Below are 21,150 nucleotides of genomic sequence, written 5' to 3' on the forward strand. Positions count from 1 at the left end.
TGAATCAGATGGCGTGGGATGCTTAGCTTATTGGGATTTTAATAGAATGCATTATTTACTGAACTTTATTACTTGTAATTATGGTATGCCAGTGGTTTCCCTGTAAGCTTTTAGTCAGTGTTCTCAGAATCCACTTCAAATTGTAATCAGAATTTATAGAAACACTCCTTTTTCACTAAACTGTCGCTATTGCATATAACTGCAAAAACTCAAACTGTAGCGGCACTACTTCATTTCCATGAAGAGGTGACAATGCTTCGCTGGTGCACAGAGCGAGCTCTGTTTGATCGTTCATGAAAAACACGGAGCACTATCCTCATCTCAAAACTACAATAGTTTTGTAGATTTTCGTAGCAACTGTAAGGTGTTGGTAAAGGAAATATCAAAATTAATGTAAGCTCTGAAAATGCGTTTCTGTTGTGAAATGACATTTCATTAGTCATGGGGGAAAAAAAGGGGATAAATTGGATGTGATAATCGTATATACGCTCTGCCCGTGCCTACTGCACATCAACTCTGCGTTACCGGAAGTGCACAAGTGAACCTCACAAGTGTGATCCTGTTTGACCTCCGCATGTTGCACATGGATGTGTAAGATAACCTCGTTCATTTGCATGTAGCGTATAGCCAGCGCACAGTCCTAACCTCTAACGACTAAATGTCTACATTGTCGATGTAATGGGGGAGTTTATTTTGTATATCAAAGACTGCATGAAAAAGTCTGTATAATTTCATTATTATTTAGAAATTAGAATATCAGTGAAGATACACACATCATACCATAATTATAAGTGGATCTTAGGCTTTATGATCAACTTAAATCCTAGGTGAAAACTTGGTGAATCCTTGATCAGTCTTTTTATTCAAGAAAAATTATAGCAATTTTACCTCGGTATCAGCATGAAAAATGAAGGCATTTTCTCCTCCTTTCCTTTCCTCTTGCAGGTCATGGTCAACAGCTTTGATGCGAGCTCAACAGAGGGCAGCCCAGGGCAGCAGCTCAACAAACTCTGTGCCCAGCTGTACCAGACCAAGGTAGACCATGTGAACATCTCTCTCAAAATCTACGTATCAGGGAAAGGCAGAGAAGCTGTTTTAGTCCTTTATGTTATACCACCAGGACTGTTCATTAGTGTGCCAAGACTTTTGTTCTGGATTTTTCCATCTTCATAAGGTAAACATATGTTGTGAATTCTGAAATTGTCAATTCCATATATATGCAATTTTCTATACTCTGGACAAGCTTGTGTTAGTTACCAGGAATATGGTTAACTTCAGAATGATTGATGAAGACAATTTGAATTGTTAGATTATGTTGATTTGTTTATTTCCATTCTATGTTTCCTCAGAGTTTACAAGGGCAACTTACCCTCATCAATAAAATCAACCAAGAACTGGCGAATGTGAGGTATGTCACAAGTAAATCTAGGATCCATCTTTCTTGGAGTGCAGTGCTATTATGTGAGATTGCTTTGCTACTCAGTCTTTTGGGTTTCCACCCCACTTTCTTTTTTTGATTTGTTTGTGTATTTTCCGCTTAATTACGTAATTGATTTAGAATGTATGTAAAATTTTCATGCCATCTCGTTGCTGTTGCTCCATTGATTTTAGGAGCAAACATCATAGCATAGCCAGTCAAGGTTTCACGTTCTTTAATTCTTATAGATATGTTTCAATAATGGAGTTGGTATTGAATAGTTGCAGAGCATATTAATAAAATGAATTGAGAAGATGTATGATTAAACTTATCTTATGTAAAACTCTACAATATATCTACACTATTCCCGTAAGAATTAGGGGTTAAATGGTGTTATAGAATGTTAGATATAATGTATTAATCATTCATCAGTTTTAACATTTTTCCCTGGTATTCATCGCATTTATTCCAATGTTCTCTTAACAGATTTTGTTTTTGAATGATTATCTAAAACTTTGACATCTTATTGTAGGATTTCAAAATGCTGTAACTGACTATAAGCACTTATCAGCAAGGCTGCTTCACCTTTGGTTTTCACTTGTTATTGAGTCACAGAAGTTTCAAAACTATTTAAAGATGACCTATTCACGATTGTCATGAGATCATATCTAAATGAGACATTCTAATTTCTGATCTTCTCGTGAGAGAAGTGCTAAGTCTGAACTCATGATCCCTACTGACAGTAGTCAAATATTTTCCTGTTGTTTTCTTTCTGCTGCAGTGACAAGACGACTCTGATGGCGTGTGGCTGTGTGAGGGCGCTGTGCCATGTCCTGTGCAATGGACAGCTCAGAGATGATGCAAAGGAGCAGTTGGTGTTGAGTTTAATACGACTGGCGTCTGGTGAACTGAGGTTAGCTTACCTTTTTTTCTATTCTCAGCAATGTCAATCATGTTCTACAAGTGATTGTTGTCTTCAATTCTTTTTTTATGCCTCCTCCATGAAGGGTCGCTGGAGGCATTATGTTTTTGGGTAGTCCATATGTCCATCCTTATTATGTCCGTCCCTGATCAAGTTAGTGGGCAAAGTAACTAAGAACAGTTTGAAATTTGGCATATACGTGTACATGTATGAGTAGACAAAGCTGTGTCTATCAACTTGTGTGTGTACATTCTCAAGATCAAAGGTCTTAAGATCATCAAGGTCTTAAGATCAAGGTCAAATTAAAAAATGTCACCATTTCCCCCTTATCTCTGCAATGCCCAAAGGTCTCTGCAACACCTCAAGGTATATTCGTTTTACTAAGTGTATCCGTGTATTACCAGATTATCAAAGTGGTTCATTATCAAAGGTTTATTTTTGTCATGAAACCATACACTTGTAATGATTATTTGCCAATCATGTGAAACTGTTACCTCACTTTGGCAAGATGTACAATAGACCTATTGGGAGAATAATGCAGTAAAGCGTATATACCTACCAGCAGGCACAAACCCTTGTTGGTCGTAAAGGAGTCTGTGCTCACCAAGACTACTACATAGACCACTGCACTGCAGCTTCTCCCAACAAGTTGGGAGAAGCTGAACACAGGACCTATGGGACAGTGCCAGGGTGGTGCATGTAGTAGTCTTGGCGCAGACTCCTTTTACAACCAACAAGGGTTTGTGCCTGCAAACTAAGGTATACCAGTCACCATAGCAACATTTTTAGTTTTATGGGTACCCAAAAGACTTGATCACATGATATCACCTGGGTCAGACAGTGTAACTACTGTAGACAGTCTCTCATACACAAGAAAAAGAAAAATCAATAATTGTTTGATTGTACAGTCATTAACATTGACTCAGTTCGCAGGTCAATTATTGATGGTTGCACATGCCTTTTTATTATGCCTCCGCCAACGAAGTGGCCGGAGGCATTATGTTTTCGGGTCGTCCGTCCGTCCGTACGTCCGTACGTCTGTACGTCCGTCCGTCCCGTTTTGTTTTTGTCGATATCTCAAGAACCGTGTGGTGGTTTTGCATCAAACTTGGTATGAGGGTATATCCTTGGGGGATGATACTTTGTGTGGATTTTAGGGTCACAGGGTCAAAGGTCAAAGGTCACAGGTTATTTTGTGAAAAAAAAAAATTGAAATTTCATGTTTTTCTCCATATCTTGCAAATGGTTCAAGGTATCTTCATGGAACTTAGTATATATGCTTGTACCGATGGGCAGTGATTATCTAGGGAAGTTTGGGGTAATGGGTCAAAGGTCAGGGGTCAAAGGTCAAGGTCAACTCCTCAAAATATAACTACTTTCCTTATATTTATGCAATGCCTGAAGGATTTTTTTAAAACTTGATGTATGCATGTATAACCCAATATATATTCTGTGGGAAGTTTCTTGCCAAAAGGTCAAAGGTCAAAAGGTCAAAGGTCAAGTGAAAGTGCTAAATTGCACTTTTCCTCCATATCTCAAAAATAACTCAAGATATTGTCATGAAACTTACATATTTATGCATGTTCTACCTAACAGTGATTCTCTTTGGAACTGTGGGGTCAAAGGTCAAAGGCCAGGTTTCGATAATACTATTTTACCATTTCATACTGAAATTATACTTTTTCTCAATACCTTGAAAATTACTCAATGCATAAACTTGTAAAAGGGTCAAAAGTCAAGTGAAAATCATCAGTTCCCCCAAATACCTGCACTCTGACGTTTTAATCATTCATCCAATTGAACCTAGTTCTAGGAAAGTGAACATTCAGCACATTTGTGGCAAACCTGTCATTTTGATATTTTGCCAATTGTGTGAAACTGTCATCACACATTGTCAAGACATTGTACTATAGACCTATTAGGAGAACCATGTATTATGGCGGAGGCATACACCAGTCGCCGTAGCGACATTTCTAGTTACGAATGTTTTTTATGATTACGTCTCCTGTTTTGTGTCTGTATGTCTGTGTTTACATGCAGTGTCAGCTGTGAAGTAGTGAAGGAAGGGGCACTGAAGGGAATTCTGACTCAGCTACAGAAGGTAAGACCTACATGACTTGACTTGCATAGTGTGAACTCATTGTATGTGATAATAACCTGTATGTAGAATGCACGAATAAAGGGGACTCATGAGTCCTCCCTGACCCCCCCCCCCCCCCCACAAAAAAAAAATAAAAATAAAAGGGGGATAAAAGATAAATCAACAAGAAATAACCAAAATAAGAGGATGAAAAAATTCATGAATAAAAAATTAAATATTTAGATAGATGTGTAAATGTATGGATAGATTTGCGAATAAGATATGAGTAAATGTTCCAATAAAGAAGTGAATAAATAGCTAAATAGATAAATGAGAAATAAATGAATAAATGCATGAATGCAGATAAAACAAATAGCATAAAAGGATTAGAAATGAATAGGCTACTACTTGACTGAGGTTCTTTGAGAAGTACAAAGCAGCAAGTTCAATTTTATGTAATTTTTGAGAATTAGTAAAACTATGAGATTGTTTGAGCTGTATTGGCCAGTACCTGCATTAGCATGTTTTCCTCTAAAGTACTAAAAAGTGGGTTTGATTGTTTGTTTGTTTGTTTGTATGTACTTGTTCAGACCGATGACCAGAGCCTAAAGGAGGATATTACTGGTCTTCTCAAAACCGTCTCCAGTGAGAAAAGGTGAGAGTAAAACTTCACATATTTTTGTACATGCTCTGTGACATAATTGTAATGAGCTCTATGTCATTGAGAAACCCATCCAGTCCAGAAATGATTATTTTTTTCATCATTAAATTGGCACCGCCAAATTTGTCTGCATCTGTCATAGTGGAGAAAGACTTAGTGAAATTGGTAAGATCACCAGGTATACCCGAAATCAGAGAGGAAGTATCACAAATTTGCCTATTTAAGAGAGAAACAGAAAATTTACCTTAAAGTTGCCAATTTAAAGAACGGTTATGAATTCAGTGATTTTCAAGATTTTGATAAATGCTGCAACTGTAATCAGCAGTGGTATATGGCCATAATAAGACTCAAATCAAAGAGAAGTTTTGATTCCACCTTATAAAACACCAGCAATGAATAATAAATGTCATGATAAAAACATACAGCATCATACCACAAAATTAGGGTTTCTAGGATTTGATAGATACTAGTGGACAGAATTCTTTCAAAGCAATAAGAGAAGTAACCAAGTGCTGAACAACAACTGCTGTGCTGATGCCAGTGAGCAGCAGTTTTCAATGGATAATGATTGAATAACATTCTGTAACAGTACATCTCATGGCACTCTCCACCTCCAAAACACTTTACAACATCAGTTGTTGTACTGTAAATCATAATTACAAAGGTTGTATATAGCAATGGAATGGAACAATGAGAATTTGTGTATGTAACCATGATACATGTAGTTGGGATGTACTCTCAAAACACTCTCTAAACACAATTCCTGATTTTCTTGTTCTTGTAACCTGATGGACGTAGACCCAGGGACCTATTCCTTGCTGCCAGAGGACTGGCCGTCCTAGCTGACCAGCTGGCATCGGGCAGTAGCAGTTTGGTGATGGTCAGCAATGTGTGTGGTGTGCTCCGCGACCTCCTTCACTACAATGACATGTATGTAATTTTATACTTGTGCCTCATATCCTGAAAACATTGATATTTTTCATGAATAGCAGTTCATCAGACATGTTTTTGAGTTGTTAATTTTGCACTTTTTGGTCTTTTAAAGGGATCGTATAGTTTTGGTTGAGACCTAATAACCGGTTTCTAACATTTTTTGGTGAGATAATGAGAAACCTCTTATGAAATATGAAAGAGCATGTAATTCCATGAGGAATTCAACATTTATTTGATGAAAATTGGTTTTGAAATGGCTGAGATATCCAAAAACAGAGCAATTCTAATATGTGTGGGATCCACACTTTATTATGATCGCTTTGTTTTACTTGTTTTTGGATGTTTCAGTAAATCCAAACCCGATTTTCATCAAATAAACTTCGAATTCCTCTTAAAATGGTATGCTTTGTACTATTTCATGAGTGTTGGTATCTCGCAAAAAGTTAAAAGCCCGATTCTCATCTCCACCAATACTGTACCATCCCTTTACTTATCATGCTACATGCACTAAAAAAAAAAATCATAAAACAAACATTCAGAAGAAATTGCGACTTCTCAAACAAACTGTTTGTAGTATAAATATTGTTTGAAATGAGATCAAATCTCGGGGGAAAAAAAATGACTAGTATGCCAAGGATTTAAGGAGGTATCTGTTATTCCGTTACATAGTAACAGAATATTTCTCCTTAATTCTGTCAGAACACTTTCATGGTGTTTGATTAAACTGATTCTGTACTGTTAAAACATTTACAAAAGAAGAAATTAGAAGATAAATATAATGCCAGTAAAGTAAATGCTTTGTGATCACAAGCAATTTTCACGTCAATGCCAATGACACCTTCTAGAATCATATAAAGGGGTCTTAACCCTATTCCCACCGGGAAGGGGGGCATTTTGGCCTCGCCCCTCGACATTTCGCGTGATTATTCCGCAACACGTGATGCTCTCGCCGCGATATTTCATGACTTTTTTCTTTCAAGTATCGCGCAACTTTTGAGACCATATTTGTCGCTCCCGGGCATACCGTTTTGAAGATACGCCCCTTTGAAAAAAATTTGTCGACCCAAAAATTGCTCAAAAACATGATTTTGTGTACAAATCCAATGTAAATTGTGTTTTTGCAATTAATTCATATAAAAATAAATGTTTTTACTTTCAATGGTTGATAATGATTTATTTTTGCCTGATTATGCTTTAAAAAGTTTCTACGACAAATTTTGACGAAAAAACAACAAAAACAAAAAGTAAAAAAAACCAAGAAATACTTAAGAAATTCAATAAACAATAAAATACATAAGAAATAATTATGAAGTTGAATTTTTGCTTCAATATTATTGTTGAGGATTTTGAGAAGAATATGTTCACCAAAAATTAGAAGCCTTGGAGCTTTATTTTTTGATTTATAGGCAAAAGAAATATTTTTGCATAAATTAGCATAAATCAATTAATATAAAAATACATAAATTAAAATTTGAAAAATCTATACAGTCTTGTAGATTACATTGGCCTCTACCTTAGTGCAAATTTTCACGAGGATTGCGCGATCCACGACCGAGATCTGAAGGGGGGACCAAAAATGCCCCCCCTCGGTGGTTTCAAGTCCCTCAAAAAAACCCGATGGGATTAGGGTTAAGATTTGTTTGTCTATGTTTGCTTGTACAGGGTGAAAGAGCAAATACCGGCGGACCTCATTCTTGCCATCAGCAGAATGGTGAAGTCATCAGAGGACGCGAACACGCTCACTGAGCTTCTTCACGTTCTGGCAGACATCGCAAAAGCAGAAAGGTACACAGTGTATGTGTGCTTGACCGGCATGTCTTTTGGTCGAGACAAACATTAGCAGAGCTTTTCATCTTTGGCTTGTATAATCATTAATTTCATTGGTGGTGGGAACAAAAGTAGAAGTTATTAGCAGCAGCAGCAATGTTGCAAACTTTTCTTGTACCCTTTTGTCTTTTTGTTTTTGTTTATATGTTTTATTTCGAAATCACATAAAATCACAATATTTACAAATAATCATCAATCAGCAAAAACGAGAAAAAGAAAAAAAGAAGAAAAAAAGTGACAAGAGCAATTCAGAGATAATATAAAAAGAGAACCACCATGATTCATCAATAAGTAGTAAGGCAAAGCTTCCTCAAAGACCCCCGTCTCATAGCACACCCAGGGAGAGTGGCTCCCCCAGTGGGGTCCCCAGGTCTGAAAGAGGACCATACCCTCTTACTCAACAACAAAAGTCACACCTTATCCTACACAATCAAAATTTACTCATCTAATCATCCCTCAAAACTACACATTCTCAACTCATCTCGAGACATCTTTAGCATTGTAATTCAAACCACTACATAAAGCCTAAATCAGACCTGGAGATCCCTGACAGGAAAAGATTACATTATAGGCTGTTAAAAAAAAAATTAGAGCCAAAAAAATTCCAAGACCATTCAGCAAATAATTCATATCCAAGGCGCGCCAACAAAGCTGGAGAAAACATAAAGGCCAGATAGAGGGCCGTGCCCTTTTGTCTTGCTTATTCCAATGTAATTGCTAGATCTTTACTTTGCCATGGTGCATTATTTAGAACACTCTGGTGTCAGTTATGTCATGTAAAATGCACACTTATGCAAGCCATTTAACCCCATGTTTCAAAAGGAACAGGGAAATCATCGAGGGTCATGATTGCTTGGATACAGCCTGCGAGATGATGTGGTGTGCCACAGACAACCAGGTACACTTTAAGACTCTTCTTCTTTTCTTTGTCAGGCGTTGCAACTTGTAACAATGTGAAAATTTGGTTGATTATATTACTGTTTTGTGCTGGGTCAATATTAGTGAACTGTGCTTGTGCATAATTTTGTGGCCAAGAGCATTTTTGCATGCAATTCATCATTTCCCTAAATGTTTGCATGTTATTATGATTTAGATACTGTTCAGTGGTGTGCACAATGGGTAAAAACTTCCACACTGCAAAATTTGCAATGCCAACTGTTGCACATCGTGACATGTATTAATTCACCTTGGGAGGACTGAACAGTGTACTTCATCACAAACGGGTGCCTTGTTTATTGCATTTACCATCATTGTACCTAACCATTAAAGGGGCATTCCAGACGATTTTCATAATTTCACATCATGTAGTGCATGAATCAACAGCTCCATGTATAGACTTGTGGAATTTATTGTGGTTCTTGAGCAGTGAAACAATACTTTGAAAAACCTTGAACAAATTACAGTGAACAAGGATGATGACATAGGAGGCTCACATGTATTTCAGAAATGTAGAAGTGTAATTCCATTACAATACCGCTTGCTTGCAAGTTCACCTTTGTGTAATCTATGCATGCCTTCTTCTTTTGTTCTGCTTCCTTGAGTCCCAACTCATGCATTCTTATGGTGACCCTGCCATGTCATCATCCTTGTTCATTGCAATTTGTTCTAAATTTCAAAAATACTCTTATTCTTCATCCCAATTATCATAAATTCTGAAACTCTGTCCTCAGTACAACTAATTTATAGTTGTTCAAATGTGAAAATCTGAAAATCATCCGGAGGTCTCCTTTAAACACTGATCTCAACCTGATCAAAGTGTTATCTCACATTTCTTTTTTCTTTTCTTTTTTTAGCTGTCCAAGAAAAGATTAAACATAGAAATGCTTTGTTGGATATAAAGTATGCTTTTCTCATAGAGACAGGCTGGAATGAATTTGTGATGGGCTAGATGACACCAAAGATAACGGTTGAGTCGCCACCCTACGACCTTGAAATCAAGGGACTGTACAGTACTGGTTGAGGTGGGGATTCATGTTTTGAACATTCCTATGTGAGATAATGAGAAACCTCTTATGAAATATGAAAGAGCATGTAATTTTAAGAAGGATTCAATGTTTATTCGATGAAAAATGGTTTTCGAATGGCTGAGATATCCCAAAAAGTGATAATAATAAAAGGCGACAGGCCATGCCTTTTATTAGGATTCCTTTGTTTCACCTTGTCTTTGGATATCTCAGCCATTTCAAAACTGATTTTCATCAAATAAACTTTTGATACGCCTTAGAATTGCATGCTCTTTGACATCTCATAGAGTGGTTCCTGAATATCTCGCAAAATGTTAAAAGCTAAATCCTCACCTCAACCAGAACTGTACACACCCTTTAAATCAAATTTCCTCATACCACAAACTCCAGCTGACATTGAAATATAAACGTATTTCTTCCGATAGCCACAACTCGGGTCACACGATAGTGTGCAAGTTTGTATAAAACTACGTCAGTAGTTACGTACTTCCGGGTCGGCGACTCAACAGAGCGCAATTGTTGAGTCCGCCACCTATAGTTCGAATTCTACCAACCCTTGCCATATATGCTTTAATCAGATGCAATACTGACGCTGTGTTGTTGTTGTTGTTGTTGTTGTTGTTGTTGTTGTTGTTGTTGTTGTTGTTGTTGTTGTTGTTGTTGTTGTTGTTGTTGTTGTTGTTGTTGTTGATTTAACAGGTTCCTTATTAAAAATTATGGACTAAGTAAAATGAGGAAACATATTTTTTCTTAATTTTTCAGCGAAATGAACTAATATACATGTAAATACCATGTAAACACGAGTACAACTGAAGTTTTGGCTGCCATTTTACCCTAATTCTTATGAATGTTTATTCTTTATGCTGCTTGTATTTTATTCATTGTACTTCTATGAATGTTTATTCTGTATTTATTGAACCTTAACCATTGCCTTTATCAATTTGTTCATTGGTAAGAATAATGTATTATTGGAAATAAAGATTTTGAAATGAAATGATGTACATTATACGTGTATGATCGATTGTCAGCTCAGATGACCTTCCTGCTGGCATAAAAGTATGCATTTTTCTTTCTTTCTCCCGCCATAATCCTTATTGTCCACTTACAGAAATGGAACATTATAAGTACTTATAATCACTCCTTTGGACATTTCCATGCAGTCACATACACGCACGCACACTGTGCACGCACACACACACACACACACACACACAACGCCTCTTTGAATACGATGAAGGGTGGCATCGGCGTTCCATAGGGGAGACTCAACACAGCATAGACACGTGTTGGCTGCCAGCCACTGTCACTGTGTGGGCATGCTTTTGCCTCTTCGGGATAACAACACGCTGGGTAGACTTGTTCAAGTCAACCATGGTCTCATCCATGTTGAATATTCTTTCTGGCTTGCTGTGGAAGTCGCATCAGTCGACGACTCCTCGGAGAAGCATGAAATACTCCCTGATGTTGTCCACTGTCCAAGACATCACGCGGCATCGGTCGCGTTTGTCGGCTCGTCTGACCCTCAACACCTCGTCAGGGTAGGCCTCACGGAAACGAAGCCACCAGCTGTAGCTTGGACCATTCGGCCCAAACTTCCCATCCCCACACTTTTTGTCGAGAATCCACGCGTATGTCATGACCTGGTTTATGGTCAGTGGTACGGCCTTCGCTGCCATATACCTTATGACAGTGAGTAAGTCGCATTCAGTCTCTACTGAGAACTTGGGGGTCAATCCCCACAGGGCGTCAAGAGGGACCTTTCCATGGACTCGATCAGCCAGTGTTTTTCTTGGGACGTCGTGATCTCTTGCAGCTGTTGCAATCAGTATGACCCTGTCTTTGACATCATGGTAGGCAGCATTCATGTCATCCTGCGACCAAGCTCTGTACTGTATATTTCATTTCCCTCCATGTCCAGCCATAACTAGTCTGGTAGTAAGAAACCCCTCCAAACTACATGTTCATGTATGCATACGTGCAGAACACATACAAAATTACATTGTAATGCAAGAATAAAAAGAAAAAAAATAAAGGATAGATATGGTGACAGGAAAATAAATTATGTGCAGCAATGGTGCAAAATAAAATGGAAAACAAAAGTGCGAAGTTAAAATGTATGCAAATAGTAATGGAGGGTGGTGGATGTGAAAAACAACAACCATTGATTAATGAAATTTAAAAAACAAAACAAAACAAAACTGCAAATAACAACTTACCTGAATGATCTGTGTGATTTAATTCAATCTTTAAGAAATAGAAAAATAAAGTTTGTTAATGCAATTGTACTAGAAACAATATTTCATTCAAATTTAGAGCTATGCGATAGTTTTAATTTGAAAACAATATATATATATATATATATATATATTTATATGAATATATATAACTTAGTACATATGCATACTGTACATTCATAATCATGTATTCATACATCACAGGCAAAATCTAAATTTTTATCTCACCTGCAACAAGAAGAATCAGGCGTTCTACGGAACGGACAACTGGGGAGAGTCGCTGGTATACTCGTAAGATCCTGGGAAAGAGAGAGAAAGAGGGAGAGAGAAAAGAAATATATCAACTTCACACGTACATACAGTATTACTGTAATTGAATTCAGACAAGAAGTTAAAAAAAAAAAACAAAACATAACTTACCTTCTGAAGACGGGGGCAAGTTGGATGCGAGGGGGAATGGACAACTTGGGAGAGCCGCTGGTATAGCGTCAAAATCTGGTAAAGAGAGAGAAGGCGGGGGGAGAAAAGAAATATATCATTTTTGCACGTACATACAGTATTACTCTATAAATTGAGATGATAAGAAAATAACATAACTTTATGAATTAAGAAAAAAAGTAAAAAAAAAAATCAGTATTACTCTATAAATGGTGATGATAAGAAAATAACATAACTTTATGAATTAAGAAAAAAAGTAAAAAAAGTAACAAAGTAAAAGTAAAAACATAACTTACCCTCTGAGGACGGGGGCAAATTTGATGCAGGGGGGGGGGGGGAACGGAAGATCACTTGTACATACTTTATTACTCTAATGAATTAAGAAAAAAAGTAAAAGCCTGAATCACATTAAACCTTTATGCGTACATTTCGCCAGTTCTAGGGTTAGTCGCCGTTTTCGTGTAGTGGGTTGTAGGTTGAGACGCCACCCCTCTTTATTCTGTAAGTAAATCCCATCCCTAAAATAAAAATGGTACAAGCCTCATCTACATATCTTAAGATATAATATATAAAAAAATTGTAAGCTTACATCATGTGGTTTTGGATGAAACGACTTGACAGTAGCCTAAGGGTCCCCCACTCATTGTCGCCCCGAACCGATTTCACTGATGTTGCAGTGTACACACGCCCTAGTTGAACTTTCCGTAGTTCCATGTACGTATTTTACCGCTGTCTGTTTGAAAAGACCCAACACCCGCGGAAGAATGTATTCTAACCTTTTTACTGCTGGACAAAATAGATCCAGCAGCAGTGGGAATATTTCGAATTGGACGGATCACATCAGGCAAGGCCAGGTGAGTGGCGACTCAGGGGAGCTGGAGACTCACCAGTTATTGACGTTAAACGTGATAGCATTATAAGAAAAGTGTGTAATTTGGATAATTATCAAGATGAAGAATTATTCAGCAGATGCCTCTCTTTCTTTGTCCTTGCCTGAACAGGTGATAAAAGCCACGGCACAGTTTCTGCACAGCATGTCAGACAGCCATAGTGCCAGACAGACCATGATCAGAGAAGAGCTCCCTCCAAGCCTTGAAGGGTGAGGCTGTTGCCATGGCAATGCATGAAAACTAAACTACTGTAAAAGTGGATTCCTCGGAATCAAAACATCAACTACTGGAACGTATGGCAAGCAAAAATATTTGTGTGCTTTTATTTTTGCACTAGTTTTTGGTTGCGCGAATTACGCGAAAATTTCAATACTGCAAAAATTTCCACTTTTACAGTACACTGTACTCCAAGATTGGTAGTTTCCTGTTATAAGTTTTATGATTTGAATAAAAAGAGTGTATTGGCAGAGAATCTAAACTTGATTGAATCACTAATGTTATGATTTGATATTTGTTTTTTCACCATGAAATACTGTAACCCTGTTCTGATGATTGCCTTGAAATTGGCAGTGCAGGATGTGACAAGTTTATCACTCACTTAAGACCCACTATTAAATTTACAAAATTGGTAGTAGAATCATTCAGAAAATGTGTCCTGATGCCATCACAGGCCATGATCTGTGCCTGGGTTTTTTGTTTTGTTTTGTTTTGAAAGCTGTTGTTGCAACGAGGAGTCATTTTGTTGTGCCAGGTCACCGAGCACATGGTTGAACAAATGACCTTTCAAATTATGAGGTGATATTGTGAGATCTTTTTTTCGCTTTCCCTGGACCGCTTCTAGCCGGTGCATTTCAGAGCAAACCAGTCAGGACACCAAGGATGCCTGCCTGGAACTCCTGGGGGTCCTAGACGAGCATGAGATCCATGAGGCATCCCTCGCCAGCAGCCAGCGGATGCTCCCCTCCACAGAATTGACCTTTCCAAAGACCCACCCCACAGGCCAATCACCCGGCAGCCCCCAGACTGCACCACTGGACGGGAGGGGGGATGCCAGCGCCAGCGCGGAAACGGAAGAAATGGACTTTGATGATATGCCTCCACTAGTAGACAGTGAAGAGGAGTTAGAAATGTGAGTCTGAACAGTGGATCACAAAAAGGTGACCAACATTCATGCATTTTTAAAACGTGCTTGCTCAGCCAGAGATTTATTAGTGTTTGTCTATAAACTAGAAACAGGAATAGGAAAATCTCATCAAAGCCTGGCTTTGATAAGAAGCACCATAGAAGTAGAAGTAGAATGCTCTCTTCTTGTGTACCAAGCTATCATCCAAACACCTCATTATAGTTTTCTTTCAAGAGCATGTATCAATGATGAGAATGAATTGGTTGTAGAGTGAAAGTAAGTTTTTCTGTCTGTTATATTTCTATGTCTGACCAGCGCCCACCCCAAGGTCCTTTGGTCCCAACGTCCCAACTCAGTACTTCTCAGCGTGCAATTACGAGGGGTCGTCAACCCTGAGGTCCACGTCACTACAAACAGCATAAGTTTCTGGTATGAAACATAAGTAAACCTCTCAATGTTTGTCACCATGTGTATGTGTTTCTTGATTCTGTCTGTTGCATGTTTTTGTCATTTTTATTTGAGGCCATTCAATGCAATTATCTACTGCCACGCTTAACCCTAACTAGGCCGGGCTATTTAGGTAGATCATAGAGCCGGGGGGGGGCCTCCCAGGCCCCCCCTCAAGATCTCGGCCGTCGACCGCGCGATCGCGACGAAAATTTGCACACACATTGCCTATGATGTAATCTAAAGTATTACGAAGTTAGATTTTTGAAAAATTGTCATTTATGCTAAATTATGCTAATTTATACATAATGATGCATGAAATCAGACAATTTGGTATAAATCACTAAATAAAGCCCGAAATGGGTACATTTTTTTGTGTAAATATTCTTTTTAGTGTCCTAAGCAAATATAAGCGAAAAAAATTGAGCCATCCAAAAAAATTTCTTAAGTATTTTATTGTTTTTTGAATTTCTTATGTATTTCTTTGTTTTTTCGACTTTATGTTTTTCATTGTTTTTTCGATGAAACTTGTCCGCGACATTGTTCTGAACGAGAAAATATGTTATTAGTTGATTTTAATCAATAAAACCCCAAAATAATCATGCTTTTATGAAATTTGACTGTAAGCACAGTTTCCATTGAAATTGTACACGAATTCACGTTTTTGAGCAATTTTTGGTCTGACATGCATGTACATATTTATGCGAAACTTCGGAACCGCACGCCCGGGCATCGCAAATTTGGTGTCAAAAGATGCGGGAGACTCGACAGAAAAAAGTCATGAAACGTCGCGGCGATAGCTTTTCACGTTAGCGATACATCGCGCGGAACGTCGAGGGGGGGGCCTCGGAGGCCCCCCCCCCCCCGGCCTAGTTAGGGTTAAAATCAACATGTGCAGGTTTGACTTCAATGTAAAGAAGTTTATCTTCATAGAAGAATGCTTGTTCACTTTCATTCTTTCACATTGTGCAATGGTACGATTTATTGATTTATTCACTCCCATTTTAATTGATGAATTCGTTCATTCAATGTATATTGAGGAGGGTAGCTATATCAGTGGTTACTTTACAAATAAGGTGTTTCAAAGATATATATGATTGAAATTGCAACATAATAAAGTAAATACAATTGAAACAACACAACTGAATAGGCAGTATTGGTGTCTAGAAATGTGGTGTACAAGAAAATCAAAATGATAGTCAACTTGATTTGATGTATTTTTTTTGGGGGGGGGTCAAAATACAGTGTAAACTTTTATCAAACCTGCAGTTAAGCAGATATAGCTCTTAATGCATACTTACCTAAATCTTCTTTTAGAGGCACATAGACCTGGTGGTTTAGTCGAATGCGTAGGCGGGCGCGCGACGCAAGTTTCCTACAGAGACCTATGCTGTCGACTCCTCTTTAGCACTTACACTATGACCCATTTCCATGAGTCTGAAGAAGTCTGATCCACTGTAGTCAGTGGTCAGATCACAGTTTGGCTCATGATTCAGATGAGGGGGATGACAGCTTTAGCAAACATCTTTTGTGACGTCATACTAAGAAGCACATAAGCATGCACCCTGGCATTACTACAGACTGCATGATGAGCAGAGAAGACAATGAAGGCAACATTACCTGGCAACACCTACGCGCTTTACTCTTGATGACAGCTCAACTTCGGCAATTTTTTTTATCAATGCTAAGGGTGATCGGCACTATCATCCAACAGCGCCCCGTAACTACCGGGTCTATGCGCCTTTTCAAAAAATGAAGAACATTTTGTAGGTGTTCAAGTTTACAATCCTTTACCTCATGTACAGTGCAATTCTGGGCAGTATGCAGTATGAGTTTGAGCTGGCTCTCTTCAGCCGAGTGGACAGCAGTAACTTTGTGGTGGCACCGGCCGGTGGGGAGGTCCTCATCACGCTCTACAAGGAGAGCATCGGAATCAAGTGGACCAGGCTGACACATTCCAAAAAGGTGTAGATCCAAATAGTTTCATCCTTTTTTCTTTCTTTTTTCTTTCTTTTTTTTTTCCTTTGGTTATCAATACCTTAAAGGGACTGTACAGTACTGGTTGAGGTGACGATTCAGGTTTATAACATTTTTTGATGAGATAATGAGAGATCTCATAAAATATGAAAGAGCATGTATGTAATTTGAAGAATGATTCAACGTTTCTTTGATGAAAATTGGCCTTGAAACGGCTGAGATATCCAAAAAAGCGATCCTAATAAAATTGTCAGGCCACAACTTTTATTAGGATCTCTTTGTTTTACCTTGTTTTTAGATATCTCAGTCATTTCAAAACTGATTTTCATCAAATAAATGTTTGATTCCCCTTAGAATTGTATGCTCTTTAAGGTAGGGGATACCTTTTACAGAACTCCCAAAATGCAGCAAAACATTAAATATGAACCTCAGGGGACTTGTTTAGGCCACTGCTTAGAAATTTGGAAGTCAACAGTTATCTACAATTTGAATAATGCACAAAACTCAACTACTCAGTAGTTCTGTGTGTCAGCAACGCTTAAGCCTTTTTGTTGCAGTCTTCTGTATCTTTTTATCTATAAACACAAATCAAAAAGTATAAGAGCTGATGTAATAACATATAGAGTGTGTGGCAAGAATGTATATAGAAATGTTTGTAAGTTTTGATGAACTTTCACAAAATATACATGATGGACACACATGCAGTGCATGGGTCTGCAAAGGTAGCCTAGTAATGTACTGGAATTTACGGTGAGCCCCGAAAAGAATTCAATTCAAAATCTAACGGTCAATAAAAATGTACTAAATGTTACCTTCCACTTTCAATACTTTATGGGAGTTTCTAAAATGATACTCTCTTCAACATACCACTGTGTTTATACAACTCTTCATTTAAGGCATGCAAATGGGATTCCCTACCTTTAACATTTCATAGTGGTTTTCAAATATCTTGCAAAACATTAAAAGCTGAATCCTCACCTCCACCAGTGCTCTACAGTCCCTTTAATTTGATTAGTTTCTGATTCAATGGTAATTGAGTGAAAGGCAATAATAGCTTGAAGATATACTGACAAGCAGTAGCCGGTCACTAGAACTTACAATGTATAGGAATATAGGGAAAGGCTGAAGTAGCATTTAACTCAGAGGCTTCTTCAGACTTATTCTTCTCCTGGATTACTGCCCGTGAATGCAGATGAATGGCTATGATGTCACACTTACTTACGCTATTAGAAACCACAGCAGGCATGTTAGACTAGTAGTACTGCAATGGGCATTCAGCCAGACTCATGATACTATCTTCGTCGTCTGTTTTCCTCTTGATAGCTGCCGTTCGTGGGCATCGACTTCGAGCGATGGAAGGACGATGACGACTTAGAGTCAGAGCGCAAGAAGGTCAAGCAGAGAGGTGAGTGGCACTGTGACAGTGCACTGTGCTCTTCTTTAATTCGCAATAGAATGAATTAATTCCTGATTGAGAGAATGGTTGGAGTCGAACAGGAAAGAGAGAGAGCATGTATGCAGTGGTGAAAGAGGCAGTGGAAAAGTGGAAACGAAAATTGAATTACTAGTCCATGGGCCAAGAGCCGAAAAATGGGTTGTTGGTACCATCCGAGGGGGCAAAACCTTTTTGGTGTCATTTTGTTTGTCGGACATAGATATGCTTATCAAGCTATGATAGCATTTCCAAATGAGTAGCTTAGTCATAATAAATGAATTTTTAACCAATTTGGTCTCGTTTTTATATCCCTATACTTCTGAATCGAAACTAACCGCTATACAAATACGAGCGCTGCCTTCTGCATGTCCACAGGTGTTCTGTTGTAAACGCGATGCGCTTAGTCTTTATTCAAGGCAGGGAAGGGAATATCCAAAGGGTTATGATGTCCACAGCTGTCAGGCGGTGCGCTTAGTCTTTATCTAGAACAATGTACCGTTAATCATATCTAAAGTTCCTAATAAAAGGGATTATCTATACTGTTTTTATACCACCCTCTCAACAAATACATCAGTTTTAAACAAAAATCACTCCGTTCATTTACAACATTATTAATTACAATGTATTGTAGTGTACCGGTACATTGTTTTTGCATAATCTTTCATTGTTGGATGAAAATAAAGCGGCATTGGCGTGGTATTAGCGTTTTCACCGTAGCGTTTTCACCGGAAAATGATAAATAATTTAAAAATATGCTAGAATTCACTAGAAATTGCTTTTTTGTTGTTGTTGTTTTCAGATAAAGGGATATACACTGTATTATAAGCTTTGGATATTCCCTTCGCAGTCTTGAATATTAGACTAAGCGCTGTGGACATCATAACCCTTGGATATTCCCTTTGCTGCCTTGAATAAAGACTAAGCGCACCGAGTTTACAACAGAACACCTGTGAACATACAGAAGACAGTGCTCTTCTTTGTATAGCGGTTGGTCTCGATTCAGAAGTACAGGGATATAACAACGAGACCAAATTGGTTTAAAATTCATTTACTATGACTAAGCTACTCATTTGGAAATGCTATCATAGCTTGATAAGCATATCTATGCCCGACAAACAAAATGACACCAAAAAGGTATTGTCCCCTCAGATGGTACCAATATCTGGCCTGGCCCATGGACTATACCAGAAGATTGCTGTAACAGATGAAAAAATTGAAAGACCCGAGTGTCATCTTCTCAAAGATGTCCCTAAAACACATAGGACATCGGAGTGAATCAAGCTTTAACTTTGGGGTAACTGCAATGGTATGTACAGTGATGGAAGAAGTGATTGTTGGAGGTGCTGGTGATGCTGTTGTCGGCCTTGAGATGGCAAAACTACGTATGTTGAAAATTCATGAAAAGTGACTTAGTCACATATTTCGGCTTATTTTAGTATAATCTTCCTCTTGACCAAATCTTGAAATCAGAACCCATTCCGTTACTGAAATATGACGCTCCCTCCCAGTGGGAATTGTTCAAATTTTGTTGGCAAAACAATGTAAGTGGCGATACGCTTGCCCCTGCTCAACACACGTCGGGCATGGACACAGTAATAGGGTGCGTGCACTGTACTTGTAGTTGTGGTTGTGGGTTGTATCTACTTGTAGTAACTGTTGTAGTTGTGGGTTGGATATACTTGTAGTTGTGCTTGTGGGAATAAGTTGGGTGATACTTGCAGTTGTTGTTGTTGTGGGTGACTTCATTATTGTGATCATTATTTTGTTTCCATTAGCCCCCAAGAAAGCCCCCGGAAGGATAGCGGAGCCAGGATCCGAAGAAGAGACATCAGAGGAGAAATCGAGTGAGGATTTCTCAGACTTCTCAGGGGATGAGTTCGACAAGGCCTTTGAAGATATCAGTCACTCGTCAGAAGAAAAGCAGGAGAATGGCTACAGCAGCTGAAAAAAAAAAAAAAAAATTCCTTCATCCTAGACATTTCTTGCCTGAATGTCATCTGTGATCCTGGACTCTCTTATTTATGATCAGTTAGCCCTATGCGGTCACTACTTACCACATATTTGTATCTATGAGACAGAAGTTGCATAATGACCCGCCGCTGTAAAACCGTGATACAAGTTGCCGATCAGCGAGTATCTGATATTTTTGTGGTCAGTTTCTCCAAACTGTGTGAGAACTGTCCAACAATATCAAATTTGTTTCACCTTATTTCCACAAAGCTGCCAAGAAAACGGTGAGAAAGCCATCCGTTAGACAGACACAGTGTGTAGAAAATCCGCTCCGTATTTTCGATTCAGTCAAGTGTGAAAGAGATTATACATGTATAATGAGACAATTCAAAACTCCTTTGTAATATGCTTCACGGGAAGAGAAAACTTCCTTGGACTTTGAGATTTTATCAACTTCCTTGGACCTTGAGATTTAGGCAGGAGGTTGTGAAAATACCAGAGTTTCAATATTTTTTGATAAATATCAAGTTTTATATACATGTACTTTAGCAGCATCACTTCATTTTATAGTTTGTCAGATTTGCTATCTGCAAGTTTTTCAGTTTGACATGACAACTGGTCACATATCAATTAAATTTACTTTCATTTCATGAGTGAAACATTCAGTTTTAGATGTCTTGGAAGAACCGTTGCCATGACACTTTATTAAATGTCATTAAGAACCATTCCATGATCTTCCATAGTAGATTTATGCCTGTGTAGGAAATGGAATGAATCACATCCTACATGTATGTCTGTTTGTATAGAAAGCAAGCAAGAAATAAAACTCGAGTGAAAATCAGTCACACGACC

At 38.2% G+C, this 21,150-nt stretch overlaps 1 protein-coding gene across 1 annotated transcript in view; it reads left to right on the forward strand.

Moving 5' to 3' along the window:
- The window catches only part of LOC140233365 (putative ATP-dependent RNA helicase TDRD12), a 61,593-nt gene extending 40,977 nt beyond the window's left edge, over window positions 1–20,616 (forward strand). The window contains exons 24-39 of the mRNA XM_072313471.1: window positions 946–1,035; window positions 1,350–1,408; window positions 2,199–2,330; window positions 4,380–4,440; window positions 5,010–5,074; window positions 5,879–6,010; window positions 7,676–7,798; window positions 8,663–8,738; window positions 11,221–11,342; window positions 12,243–12,321; window positions 13,478–13,575; window positions 14,208–14,495; window positions 14,805–14,918; window positions 16,742–16,901; window positions 18,237–18,318; window positions 20,124–20,616. Of these exons, the coding sequence (XP_072169572.1) occupies window positions 946–1,035; window positions 1,350–1,408; window positions 2,199–2,330; window positions 4,380–4,440; window positions 5,010–5,074; window positions 5,879–6,010; window positions 7,676–7,798; window positions 8,663–8,738; window positions 11,221–11,342; window positions 12,243–12,321; window positions 13,478–13,575; window positions 14,208–14,495; window positions 14,805–14,918; window positions 16,742–16,901; window positions 18,237–18,318; window positions 20,124–20,293 (1,851 nt within the window). The 3' untranslated portion in view covers window positions 20,294–20,616. The remainder of the gene's footprint in view (window positions 1–945; window positions 1,036–1,349; window positions 1,409–2,198; window positions 2,331–4,379; window positions 4,441–5,009; window positions 5,075–5,878; window positions 6,011–7,675; window positions 7,799–8,662; window positions 8,739–11,220; window positions 11,343–12,242; window positions 12,322–13,477; window positions 13,576–14,207; window positions 14,496–14,804; window positions 14,919–16,741; window positions 16,902–18,236; window positions 18,319–20,123) is intronic.
- Window positions 20,617–21,150: the final 534 nt, after the last annotated feature.

The sequence above is a fragment of the Diadema setosum genome, chromosome 9 (assembly GCF_964275005.1).
Source record: "Diadema setosum chromosome 9, eeDiaSeto1, whole genome shotgun sequence".
Lineage (NCBI taxonomy): Eukaryota > Metazoa > Echinodermata > Echinoidea > Diadematoida > Diadematidae > Diadema > Diadema setosum.